Here is a 13359-nt window from a genome sequence, read left to right on the forward strand (position 1 = left end):
CAGATTAACAGACTTTTCTGTCTGGCTTCTCTGGAACAGGAAAGAAAAGATTTGAAGTGTTTCACCTGTTGGTCAGATCAAGCTCTTGAGTTTTTTTCTGGTTGTTTTTAATGCTGCTGTAGCTAACATGTTCAAAATGCTTGATTTGGGAATGTTCTGGTTCATCTAGTTACTAATATCTTCCAGTGTTCCTCTGTCAGATTCATTCCATTAAAATAATAGGGGCAAGTGTTAAGGGGTGGGTCATTGAAAAGTAGAAGAACAAAAACATGTCATTCTGGATGATATTCCTTATGTAACTTTACAAAATTTGAATAGAATTAATATGAAGGAGAGGCTAAGAATTAGTTTTCTTCTGGATATAATTTAAGGGAGTTAGACCATTGAAAAAATTTTAAGATAGTCCTTTGTTTCTCAAACAAATATTTGAAAAAACATTTTCCCATGGAGACATGTACTAATATTTTTCAATTATGTAAGATGTTCTGATTAGATATTTTTGAAAAATATTAATTTAGGTTTTAAGTGAACCCTATGAATCCCAGGATACTCCTTTCCCATCATTTGAAAATGTCCAAATCCGATGGGAAATAGCAATCCAGATTCCTTTCTGTAATTTTTCTTTTGCATCTTGTTCCTTAGTTGACTCCAAATTAAATATTAAATGAGAATAAATACCCTTAATGATTTTCTGGACGTTTTCCACTTTATGTAATAAAAGGTTCACTGGGAAATGAGAGTTTAACCAGTGGTGGCTTGGTCAACTGGCTTTCAAATCAGTAAAGCCTTCATTTGTAGTGTTTGCTGATTCCTGTGGTGTAAATACTTCCAGCCAGCCTCATTTTAAACTATCAAGGCAGCGTCATTGAACTGGAGTTGGGAAGAGACACGTATAATCAGTTTACCGATCAGTTTGGGCTCTAACTTACCTTTTTTTTTTTTTTTTTTAATTGAGATAGTGATCGGTTACAATCTTGTGAAATTTCAGTTGTATGTTATTGTCTGTCAGTCGTGTTGTAGGTGCACCCCTTCACCCTTTGTGCCCACCCCCCACCCCCTTTCCCCTGGTAGCCATTAATCTTTTCTCTTTGTTCACAGGTTTAAATTCCTCATATGAGTGGAGTCAAACAGAGATTGTCCTTTTCTATCTGGCTTATTTCACTTAACATAATTCTCTCAAGCTCCATCCATGTTATTGCAAATGGGACGATTTTGTTCTTTTTTATGGCTGAATAGTATTCCATTGTATATATACACCACATCTTCTTTAGCCAATCATCTGTTGATGGGCACTTAGGTTGCATCCATGTCTTGGTGATTGTAAATAATGCTGCAATAAACATTGGGGTGCATAGGACTTTTGGAATTGCTGACTTCAAGCTCTCTGGATAGATACCCAGTAGTGGAATAGCTGGATTGTATGGTAGTTCTATTTTTAATTTTTTGAGGAATCTCCATACTGTTTTCCATAGTGGCTGCACCAGTTTGCATTCCCACCAGCAGTGTATGAGGGTTCCTTTTTCTCCACAACCTCTCCAACATTTGTTACTATTTGTTTTAGTTATTTTTGTCATTCTGATGGGTGTAAGGTGATATCTTAGTGTAGTTTTGATTTGCATTTCCCTGATGATCAGTGATGATGAACATATTTTCATGTGCCTATTGGCCATCCATATATCTTCTTTGGAGAAATGTCTGTTCATGTCTCCTGCCCATTTTTTGATCGGGTTGTTTAATTTTTTGTTGTTGAGTTGTGTGAGTTCTTTATATATTATGGATATTAAGCCTTTGTTGGATATATGACTTGCAAATATTTTTTCCCAGTTAGTGGGTTGTTTTTTTGTTTCAATCCTGTTTTCCCTTGCCTTGAAGAAGCTCTTTAGTCTGATGAAGTCCCATTTGTTTATTCTTTCTATTGTTTCCCTTGTCTGAGAAGACATGGTGTCCAAAAAGATCCTTTTAATACTGATATCAAAGAGTGTACTGCCTACATTTTCTTCTAGAAGCCTTATGGTTTCAGGTCTCACCTTTAGGTCTTTGATCCATTTTGAGTTTATTTTGGTGAATGGTGAAAAAGAATGGTCAATTTTCATTCTTTTACGTGTGGCTTTCCAGTTTTCCCAGCACCATTTGTTGAAAAGACTTTCTTTTCTCCATTGTATGCCCTCAGCTCCTTTGTCGAAGATTAGCTGTCTGTAGATGTGTGGTTTTATTTCTGGGCTTTCAATTCTGTTCCATTGATCTGTGCACTCTAACTTACCTTCTTAAATACGATGCTTCACCGTCATGATAATCATCCTAAACAAAATCTCTAATCCTCCGTCTTGTACTAGACCCTTGGAGGAGCAGAGAGCACAAGTTCTGGGCCCTGCCCTTTACTGATTTATAGTTAAGGATTCATGAAATGTTAACTGAAAGGCGCTATGTACTAAGAGCACAATGAGAATGATTTGTAGAAATTTAGAAGAAGAAATAACTTCTGGTTGGTAGCCTGAGGGGAGGTTTCACAGAGGAAGAAGGATTTGAGCTTGGTCTTGAAGAGTAAAATTCTAATAATTAGGGAGGGGAAAGGAAACAGTGGATGCAGTGTGCATAGTGGTTAGTTGCGCAAAGTCATAAAGTTTAGGCTACCAAGGGGTGTGTATCTGTGTCACTGTGTGTACAAGTCTGTGTCTGTGTAGTAGCAAAGGATAAGGATTCCCATTTCTGAAAATCGTGCAAGAGTCCAGAATATAAACATTTACTAAGTGCTTTAGGAAGGGATTCTGAGGATCTGTTTAAACTGCCCGCCCATTTATCAAGGACACAGTGAACAATAAATACCCTCAGTTAGCAAAGGACGTAGAGAAGTAAAACAGAATTTAAAGTCAGTAGTTCGTCAGCCTGTGCTCTCTTGAACATCAGTGAAATTGGGAAGTCTGCAGTGGGATCAGCAATTTGAACTTCAGATACTTTCATCCTGATACTTTCATTTTCCTTTCTGTTGTACTCAAGTAACTATGCTGTGTGCAAAATTTAGAAACTAAGAAAACTAGGTTCTTTTTCAAAAAGTTGTCCCCCAAGCAAAATAAGTTTTACCAATATCTACGGGTCAAAGAAAGTTTTACCAATATCTACGGGTCAAAGAAAGTTTTACCAAAATCTATGGGTCAAAGAAAATGGCATATATCTTTTGTGGCATTCATGTAGCCATTGAGTATTATGTTACATCCACCACTGAAAATTAGTAAGAGCACAGGTAGTGTCTAGGTGTGTTATTTTAGAAGGGAGAGAAAGAGGGAGGGAGGGAGGAAAACTTGAGTAAACACATAGCTCAAGTCTAGACCACTCAGTTCTGAATATATTCAGTATAGACTTGAATGAGAACATTTATGCGTTTATACTCCTTCAGGAAGATTAAGGCCTTGTCTTGGAATTCCTCCAAAAAATTTTACTTTTTGTTACGGTTTTGGAGCTTTTACTACTTTGATTATCTTGCTGCAGCCATCACAAATGGTTACCAAAGAAGAATTACATCATCAATTCATATATGTGATTTATTTTATATGTTTATACTATATGTTTATACTACATGTTTATATGGTGTATAGCTCTCAAAATCTAGCCCATTTTCTATTGAGATTCTATAGAATGTGTAAGAAAAGAAGCACACAGGAGGAGTGAGTCCTTTCTTCATAAAAATAGCTGTCCTGTTTGTAATCTGAGGGTGCCTTTCTCTTGCTTTAGGTATTCCATTTGTTCTGACCTTCTGGTGACTTCTGAGAGAGCTTTGTTTATAAAGAATGTAATAAGCCTAGCTTGTTTATGGAAAAAAAAAACACCTTGTAATTTCTGTGGATTGAGAATAAATATATTAAAGAAATGTGAGCAAATGTTTTCATAATATCTATTTGATTGTTTTTACCTAGAATTTTTTTCTTTATCAGCTTACTTATTTTTGTAATATCTATCCCCCATCTCCTACCACTGTGACTGAGCACTGTTTAAATCTGGTAAACAATGATGACCAAAGCTTTAAACATGTCTTCCATATATTTTACAGAAGGTGTTCTTACCAAATTTCTGATAGAAACCTCTCTCGTAAATCTGTGAAAGAACCTCAGACATTTCTTTTTCCTCCTAGGGAAGAGCAAGAAGAGACTTCTGCAATTCGAGTTGGTTTTATCACATACAACAAAGTTCTGCATTTCTTTAATGTGAAGAGTAACTTGGCCCAGCCTCAGATGATGGTGGTGACTGATGTTTCTGAGGTCTTTGTTCCTTTGCTGGATGGTTTCCTTGTCAACTACCAGGAATCCCAATCTGTGATTCACAAGTAAATATCAAGTGTTTTATAATTTAGTTACAGGTCGGGTATCTGTTTTAATTGTGTCAATTCAATCATGTATTATTTTGTTTTGTCGTTAGCAAGGAGGTTTTAACACGTGGCTTATAAAACTCTATCGTTTATGTTTGTTCTGTCTCTTTTTAATGTAGACCAGTATCTAAAAGGAGGGATATTTTTAATACTCAAACGCAACCCTATTGACCCCTTGTCTTTGCTGGAAAGGTAGTGCAAGGGAGGTATTTTCTGTAAGTGGAGGAATGTATTCAGTGATGATGATAATAACTAAAGATATATTCCCACTGTTCCAAGAATTTATAGTTTAGGAGATCAGAAATGTAGTGAATAGAAAATATATCTACACAGAGTGTGATTTTGTAAATGTTCCGAACAAATCATAAATTTTGGTGCTGAACCATGCCTGAACATCGTTCCCTGAGGAAGGGCGTGTGAAATTCACCCATAGGTGTGCAGCATAAGATAAATACCGTATGTGTTTAGGCTTGAAATGTTAGTGATTCATCTCTTGAAGTTTATTACAAATATGCTAAACATTTAGAACCTTTTGGTCATTCATTTCTTACAGTTTATTGGACCAGATTCCGGACATGTTTGCAGACTCGAATGAAAATGAGACTGTCTTTGCTCCTGTCATCCAGGCTGGCATGGAAGCGCTAAAGGTGAAAAGAAGCTTCTTTTAAGTGCTAGTAAATAAATTTTAAAAACAGACACACACACACACGAAGGAAGTTTCATCCATGAAAGAAAGTTCAGCCTTCATGAAAACACGTAGGCCATTCCAAACTTCCCCACAAATCTCAGGAGGAAATGGCCCAAACCACAGGTCGCTCCCAGCATTTCTCTTCCAGCCCCGTTAGCGTCTGAGCAACTGATTTTGTCAGGATTTCCAGTTTAGTTCCTCCCTTTGGCTTTTCTATAAACTTTATGTTATCTATTTTAAGATTATTTTAACAATATGTGAACTACCAGATATGAAGTGAAAAGTCCCCACATCACCCTCTCCTCCCCTGGGATTTTCAAACATGCGGGGCATGTGACAGCAAGTGACTATGCAGGGCCTTTCCGAGTGCCCAGAGCAGACGCGAGATTGGCCGTGTCTCTGACCGGGAAGCTGAGCCCAAGAGGCTCTGGTCATTTTCATAGCAGTAAAGACAGTTATCTGAAGAAGGCAAAATGATTGAAAAGCACTTACTCTTAATCATTATTACCTTAGTGCAAGAGTTAAACCACTTTGGCCTGGACTGCTAGTTCCTAAAATTGACTTTTAAATTTTATTAAGTTAGGGGCTGGCCCCGTGGCCGAGTGGTTAAGTTCGCGCCCTCCGCTGCAGGCTGCCTAGTGTTTCGTTGGTTCGAATCCTGGGTGTGGACATGGCACTGCTCATCAAACCACGCTAAGGCAGTGTCCCACATGCCACAACTAAAAAAAAGGGACCCACAACGAAGAATACACAACTATGTACTGGGGGACTTTGGGGAGAAAAAGGAAAAAAATAAAATCTTAAAAAAAAAAAATTTTATTAAGTTAAATTTAAATTAACTTTTAAAATGAAATAGCTTATAATAATAACAATAGCAATAATAACAAACAGCAACAACAATGCTACAGAACTGAGTTTATGAAACACTTCCACATAAATTTTGGGTCTAAACATTGTAGCTTGGGTCTAGTACAGCGATTCTTGCTGGGGTTATTTGATCTTCAGAGCATTCACTCATTGGATGTCCCCCCAGAAGCCTCAGAATACATGTTAATTTAACATAAATTAAAAATGTTTTACGTCATAAAGCAATTTGGAGATATTAGAGTTCATCCATGGAAGTCAATGGTGATGATTGGTTGGGCTACAGAAAGACTTGGGAATGCCTATTTTATTCCACATTGCTAAAAACAAATATCTTCTATTTCAATTTGAAGGAGTTTTGTTATTTTTGTTGTCTCTTCCAGTAAAGTACCTAGAAATCCATATGTAAGTTTCCCAATATATGATGAGTCATACATGACCCTGCAAGGCTTTCTACACTAAGAAGTTAGGACTGGGAATAAAATTGTATTCATGTGCTCATGTCTGGGAGGAAAGATGAGCGGATATTCATAGGCTATATGCCATCAATTAGGATAGGGAATGGGAAAGAAGAGAATGGCATGGCTTACAGTGGACCTGAGTACCGAATCCCAGCTCAACCCCACATTCCATTTCTGCAAGGGAGCTATACTGTTTTATGACAGTAGGTTCCATGTTGGCAATCCACAAGATGTCTAGAGGCTGCTTAGCATAGAAAAAATGCATAAAGCAAATTTGTGTACATGCATTCCGTGTGTCTGAAATGTGGTATTATTTATGATATGTTACTGAAAAACCCTGTGTTCTTACTAGCCGTAGTGTTCTTTGAGGTTGCTCACGCACTACAGTGACCACAGCAGTGTTCTCAGCTATCAGTCACTTACCAGAGGCCAGTTCATTGCATCCAATGTATTTTCATGTCTTTCGCATGTTATTTTTTGTTATATTTATAATTTTATTGTTAGAGTAATGTATACTTTTACATTCAAGTTTGAAAATCAGAAGAAACTGATATCTAAGTATAACAACTCAAAAAAACTTCATAAATATCGAAGTTAATAAGTAGTAGTATTCTTGCAAAGTAGAATGACCTATCTTTATAAAAGGTAAATAATCGCCTTTTTGAAAAGATAAGGAACTACCTTTATAGAATGGCACTGTTGGACATAATGTCAGTGGCAGTCGCTGTCTGCATGGCGCCCCACTGTTGCAGGGGATAAGGCAGCAGCTCCCCAACCAGTGAGTATGGAGTCACGTGTTCAAGGATGGACACTTTAAGAATGTGGATTTCTGGCCCCACTCCTAGAGATTCTGATTCCTCAGCTCTCCAATTTGTTCTGCTGATTCTCTGTATCTGGGAACCACCAGCGTAAGAAATTGTTCTCTATTCTGCAGTATCTGAGAATATCCTTACATTGAGTCATCTCACCAGGAAATTGCATACCTGACCCATACGACTTTGTACGTTACTTTTGCACTAAGAATGCTTTCACTTACCCATGATTTAACATCTGGCCCTAAGCTTTTAATTAATGGTGAAATTAAGAAATAACACTATGAAGAAAGTTTCTTTCTTGTGTAGAACATTAAGTGGAGACATGATTGTGTTATTCAATTTCTTACATGTAGAAAAATTCACTATCTGGTCTTCTAGAGTAGGTTATTACAGTAATTCCAACTCATAACATTTCTTTTAGCGTTAACTACCAAGAAAGATACAAATAATACTTACAGTAGATTTTCTAATATAATTATTTCCTTTCCCTGACGTTTTTACTGATTTCTAGGTCTTTACTTCTGCCTTAGCGGTTCCATTGTGTCTGTGCCTTTAATCATGTTTCCTCAGAACTTTTTTTATAAATAGATTGTTGATGTAAATAACAGATTAATGAAGGCGTTTCTCCTGCATCTGCAAGGAAGATTCTGGGTGATTATAATTGCTTGTATAAGAGCAGAAACTGCTACAGTGTAATTGGAGCTTGTCTGCAGTTCGCGCTTTCTGTCTCATAGCAAACCTCTACCCGGTTTGGAAGAAGAAAAGATTTTTCCAACAGGATAAAAGAGTTTGTGTGTGTGTGTATGTGTGTATGTGTGTATATAAATGTCTGGTGTGTATAGGATTATTTAGCTACCTCTGACAGTCATATTGTCTCATTATCTTTTCAAGCCCTGTGTGGCTAAAAATCAGCCAGACTTAAATTTGTGTGACTTATATATAAGGGTATAAAAATTCTTGCCTGAAGTCATTCTTTAGCTAAGAACTAAGGCTTTTGAGAATTTGCAGGGTAGTATCTAAATATTGAAGAGACCACCTCATTCCTTCACTCATTCTTTCAATCAGCAAAGATTTACTAAGTGCCTGTGTTTTGTAAGGCAGTGTAAGGACTGCTGTCCCGGCTTCTAAGTTGTTTACAGTGTGGTAGAAGAGGTGTAATGCTGTGATACAAGACTTGACATTTATTGCTTGTATTCCGGAGAAGGGCGATGGGGAGGAGAGCAAAGAGCGACTTTGGGAACCCCAGGACTGCGGCTGGTCAGCCAGCTAGCTCAGGGTATTCTGCACAAGAGGCCAGAGATGAGAGTCTCGTCCTCTGTGGACAGGGAGCAGAAGCTGAAAGAACATCAAAGTGCAGTGTTTCTCATCGTGTGTCCGAGTAAAGACGTTTTAGAACTGGACTCCCCCATTCGAATTATAGCTTTACTGTCTATCAGATAGATGCCAAGTAAAATCTATATATAGGCAGTAGTAATAAACTTCTTTATTCAAACAAAGAGAGCAGACAAAAACCAACACAAAACAGGTGCTGATTTGTCACAAAGATAAAGAGGGACTGTTGGGAAAGTTCTTATGCATGTTTCCTCAGAAGTCCTCGAACTAGCCAATGAAACGCTTCGATACACTATTTTCTCTTGTCCACAGCATCTTGTACTCTTAGTGTCTTTTTCCCCACATAGTTTTTCAAAATCCGCATCTCCTTCATAATCTGACACTCATAATTCAACTCCGTGTGAATTTCTGGCATTCCCGTTTAACTTGGCCAAACAGCAGTTTTCCGAGTTAGCTATTACTTCCACCGTAAAACTAGATAAATAGAGTTTGGCAAAAAGTTGGAGGGAAATCGCCTTTAGTAGTTAGACTGCAAATTTATCACTAGTTGGGGGGAAGTTATCTTTAAATTATCTTAATATATACCTAAATTTGATTTCAAGATGATGCATCGTAGCATGCCTTCCACAGCAGTTTATGGAGCATCGATAGAGTGAAGGGCCCTGGACCCGATGGGGCTTAGAGAAACACAGTGTCCAAAAGTCAAGGAGCCTGTGATCTGCAGAAGACAGTAGAGTAGATAAAGTTGTGATGTGGTGTCATTAATTCTAGAATAGTCTTATCTACAAAGTAGAGTGGGGGCATAGAGGCAGAGGCACCCTGCTCTGCCGAGAGTGATAACAACACTTCTCTTAGAGGAAAGGACGTTGGGGCTGAATTTTGAACAGTGGGTTCTCCAGGCCAACCTTTCGCAATTTGTTTTCCATCGCAATAATGCTGATCTATCAGGAATTTTCAGTTGAAGGCCCGTGCAACAGTAGGATTGCTGCTCACTACTGGCCACAGCAAAGACGAGATGGGGCGTGGGGTCACCCACCCTTCCCAGTGTGTCAGCTGTGACCCGCTCCACAAAGCATATCAGAATGTCACTCAGTAAGACACATTCAGACAGGGCTAACCTTGACTTCTCTCCATTTATTTCTTAAGGAAGTTATTTGCAAACCCAAGTGCCTCGTTATTAGTAGCAAATAACTTAAAACACTTCCAGCTGACTAAGGCATACCAGTGTGTGCTGCTAAACCCAGCCTTTGCAAACAACAGCTCCAGGCCAGGAAAAGGGAGATGTGGATTCCAGACTGAGGGGATAGAATACGCAAAGACATGAAAGTGTCTAAAGCGTGTGGTGTATTCCAAGAAAGCAAGAAGCTTGTGTGGCAGAAACTTCCAATGCAAGGGATGGCAGGGGCGAGGCAGTGTTGGAGATTAGACTGGAAAGATAGATTCAGACAAAACTCCAAAGGCCCGAAGCTGTCATTTACTGGCTGTGTGAACCGGGCAAACTGGATGAGCCTCAGTTTTCCTCCTTGAAATGCAGACCATAGTACCTTGTTCACAAGGTTCTGAGTATAGAATAAGAAGTGCGGGAAGGGTCTGGCACGGAGCTGCACGCAGCAAATGTTGGCAGCAGCTCCTCTCACTGTTTCCTCCCCTTCCTGCTCCCACCCGGATGAAGGAGCGTGGACTCGATCCTGTAAAAAGTCCTCAGGATTCTTGAGGAGAAAAGCCCCGTCCATGACCAGACCAGTAGCCTTTGTTTCATAGAGCGCTCTGGCAGCAATGTGCCAGGAAGGTTTGGAGAAAAGCAAGATTGGAGGGGAGCAATCTGTGGAATCATTTAATTTCAGTAAATTTTGCTTGGTAGGTTACTTCTTAGCTGCTTAAATAAGATTTTAAATATTCTTAATGCTGAATTGTCTTTCGCAGAGCCTAAATCATCCTTTTATTGCTTCCCAGGGACTACAGATATAATCTTGATCCCACATTTTCCCTGTCTCATCTTGCCTAATAACTGGTTCCTGGTGTCGACTGTTGCCACACCACCGCCACATTCTTGTGCATTCTTGCTTGAAATACTGCTTTAGGTTTAATCTGTGTTTACTAAAGCTTTCGAAGAAGAGCTTCTGTTGCATCATGACCTGGGAATCTCATCAATTACTGTTGCAGCATGGGCTTACCTGGTCCTGAAAGACTGTCCTGTAGGCTACACTAGAGAGTATTTTCACTGTAACGCATCATCGTAATACTTTTTAAAGCATCATGGTATATAGACCTACATTTAAATATTGGTGCTCTCATTTACAACTTGTGTGACTTAAGGCGAATCTCTTATCCTCTCTGAGCCTCAGTGTTCCCATCTGTAAAATGGAGAGAATAGTAGTTGCCCAATGATGCAGAGGTTATTGTGAGGATTAAACGAGAGTTGTACAGTGATTGGCTCTTAGAAAGTACTTATATTTTAATTTATTTTCTGAGTCCCTTAAAATAAAACTTTCCCACCCAAAACATTTTCTGTGATTTTTTTTTCAGGCAGCAGACTGTCCGGGGAAACTGTTCATCTTCCATTCCTCCTTGCCGACTGCGGAAGCACCAGGGAAGCTCAAAAACAGAGACGACAAAAAGCTGATTAACACAGACAAAGAGAAGGTACTTGTAAACAGTTACCCTTTGAAGTGACTATATGTCAGTTCTTAAAAGGGAGTAAGGAAAGAGGGAGTGTGTCCTTTGTGTAAGAAAGAGGAAAAGCTAAATGTAATGCATAAATCCAGGACATTGTATATGATACGAATATTTTGAATTGCAAATAATTTAAGAAATTTTATATTCCTAGAAAAACTGATGTCCGAAATGTACCTAAATTAAAATAAGGTCTCAAACTTTTTTCACGTATAATCTGTGTAAGAGACCGAGTAATAAGACTATTATAGAAATGGAGGAAATGGGGGAAATGCAGAAAAAAAGTAAAAGGGAGAGGGAGAATGTAGATTGCACCATCTGACAGCACTCCTGAGGCTTGAGGCAGAGGGCCTGATGCCCACAATAGGCTTTGCTCACACCCTCGGACAGTGGAGCCATGAGAGGGGCAAGTCAGCGGGCAAGGTAAGACCATGACGGAGGCATCCAGCTACTGGCCACGTGACAGCAGCCAGCCTGCCTCCTCTAGGGCTGTGACGGGAGGACAGCAATATCAGCTTCATTAGCGTTGTGGGAGGATCACATCAAATTGTGCGCAGCTGAGCCGACCACAGAATGGCTGCTCAGGAAGTGGCTGCTGCCCTGATGATGCCACAGTTCATTTCTTCAGCCCAGTTCACTTAACAGGAAAAATTTTTTTTTTTTTTACTTTAAGAAATTTAATACGAATTCAGTGGATATTAAAAATTTTAACCAAAAACCTATTGTGACTCTCTTTTTCCTCACGTGCATCTTTTTCTTTAGGTACTTTTCCAGCCCCAGACAAATGTCTATGACTCGCTGGCCAGGGATTGTGTGGCTCACGGCTGCTGCGTGACGCTCTTCCTCTTTCCCAGTCAGTATGTGGACGTGGCCTCCTTGGGTCTCGTGCCTCTGCTCACTGGAGGAACCCTTTACAAATACAACAATTTCCAGGTAAATGCCAGCAGTTTGTTCACCTCAGTTTTCTACTGCCATTTGACTTCTGGTGCTTAGATTATAGGTTGAGAAAGCTGTGCCCCGCTGTGGGAAACTGACAAATGTTCATTGTAGAGCCAGTGGTAAACAATGGATGTATGGTTAAGCAATTGCTTTCCTGCTCCCTAAGTGTTTGGCAGCAGATTGTGCTCCTTCAGCCTCAGAGGTGAATATCAATATAAGCTTCTATGATGGAGAAAAATATATTTTACATAAAAGTTTTATACTTTATATTAAATATATTTAAGATATTGTTTTAAAAAGTGACTATATTGGGGCTGGGCTGGTGGCGTAGTCGTTAAGTTCATGTGCTCGGCTTTGGTGGCTCCAGGTTCACCGGTTTGGATCCCAGGCATAGACATAGCACTGCTCATCAAGATGCACTGTGGTGGCATCCCATGTAGAATAGAGGAAGATTGGCACAGATGTTAGCTCAGGGCCAATCTTCCTCACACACACAAAAAATGAAAATAAGTGACTATATATTTGTTTTAAATTGTTCCAGTTTGGGGGATCAATTCATCATACCCTCTCTTCTAAGCCTGAATTGAGAGACAGAGTCAGGAGATGATCAAAATGTCAGAACTATAGTGGCCCTGGGTTCGTTGACAAGTGGATTCACTAATGCTTCACTCTCAATGTGACTAACTTATACACTCATGCCCAGGGTGGGCACAGCTACAGGCTTCTCCTGTGGACAGCTGTGCCTTGAAAACTTACTATCCTGAGGGGCGGGAAACATGTGCCTCCTGCAGATAGGCTGCCTCCCCAGACAGAGGATGCAGAGAGGCTCAGCTGTGCCCACCCAACTCCTTTCCCCAAACTACTAATCAGACAAGTCACCTGCCCTCACCTGAGGACAAGGGGTCAGGGGCTGCCGTCTAGTTCATGCACCTCCACTTTGAAACATGGAGTGAGCATGAGTGTTCCCCCAAGATAATAATAAATGTTAATTATCATCTGTTTTTATTTATCATCAATAAATTATTTTTAATTGCCTAGCCACATATTTATATTGTAAACTAGTTAAAGGATTTGATAAGACCAAAGATTGCAAATGAAATAAAATTGAAAAAACTTTAAAAACCCTTTCTAAGATTTCTGGATAAAGTAGGTTTTAATCCAGATTTAAAAAAAAAAAAAGAATTGTTTGTTTAAGTCTTTTACTGCCATCTGGTGGACATTGATCATACT

The 13359-nt window shown here is 39.2% G+C and overlaps 1 protein-coding gene across 4 annotated transcripts in view; it reads left to right on the forward strand.

Moving 5' to 3' along the window:
* SEC24D (SEC24 homolog D, COPII coat complex component) overlaps positions 1–13359 on the forward strand; it is a 101741-nt gene that overhangs the window by 71276 nt on the left and 17106 nt on the right. For all 4 annotated transcript variants that reach the window (XM_070259702.1, XM_023636640.2, XM_001503251.6 and 1 more), the window contains 4 exons: positions 4124–4315; positions 4911–5004; positions 11044–11160; positions 11953–12123. In XM_070259702.1, coding sequence (XP_070115803.1) covers positions 4124–4315; positions 4911–5004; positions 11044–11160; positions 11953–12123 — 574 coding nt within the window. The remainder of the gene's footprint in view (positions 1–4123; positions 4316–4910; positions 5005–11043; positions 11161–11952; positions 12124–13359) is intronic.

This window comes from Equus caballus, chromosome 2, assembly GCF_041296265.1.
Source record: "Equus caballus isolate H_3958 breed thoroughbred chromosome 2, TB-T2T, whole genome shotgun sequence".
Classification (NCBI taxonomy): Eukaryota; Metazoa; Chordata; class Mammalia; order Perissodactyla; family Equidae; genus Equus; species Equus caballus.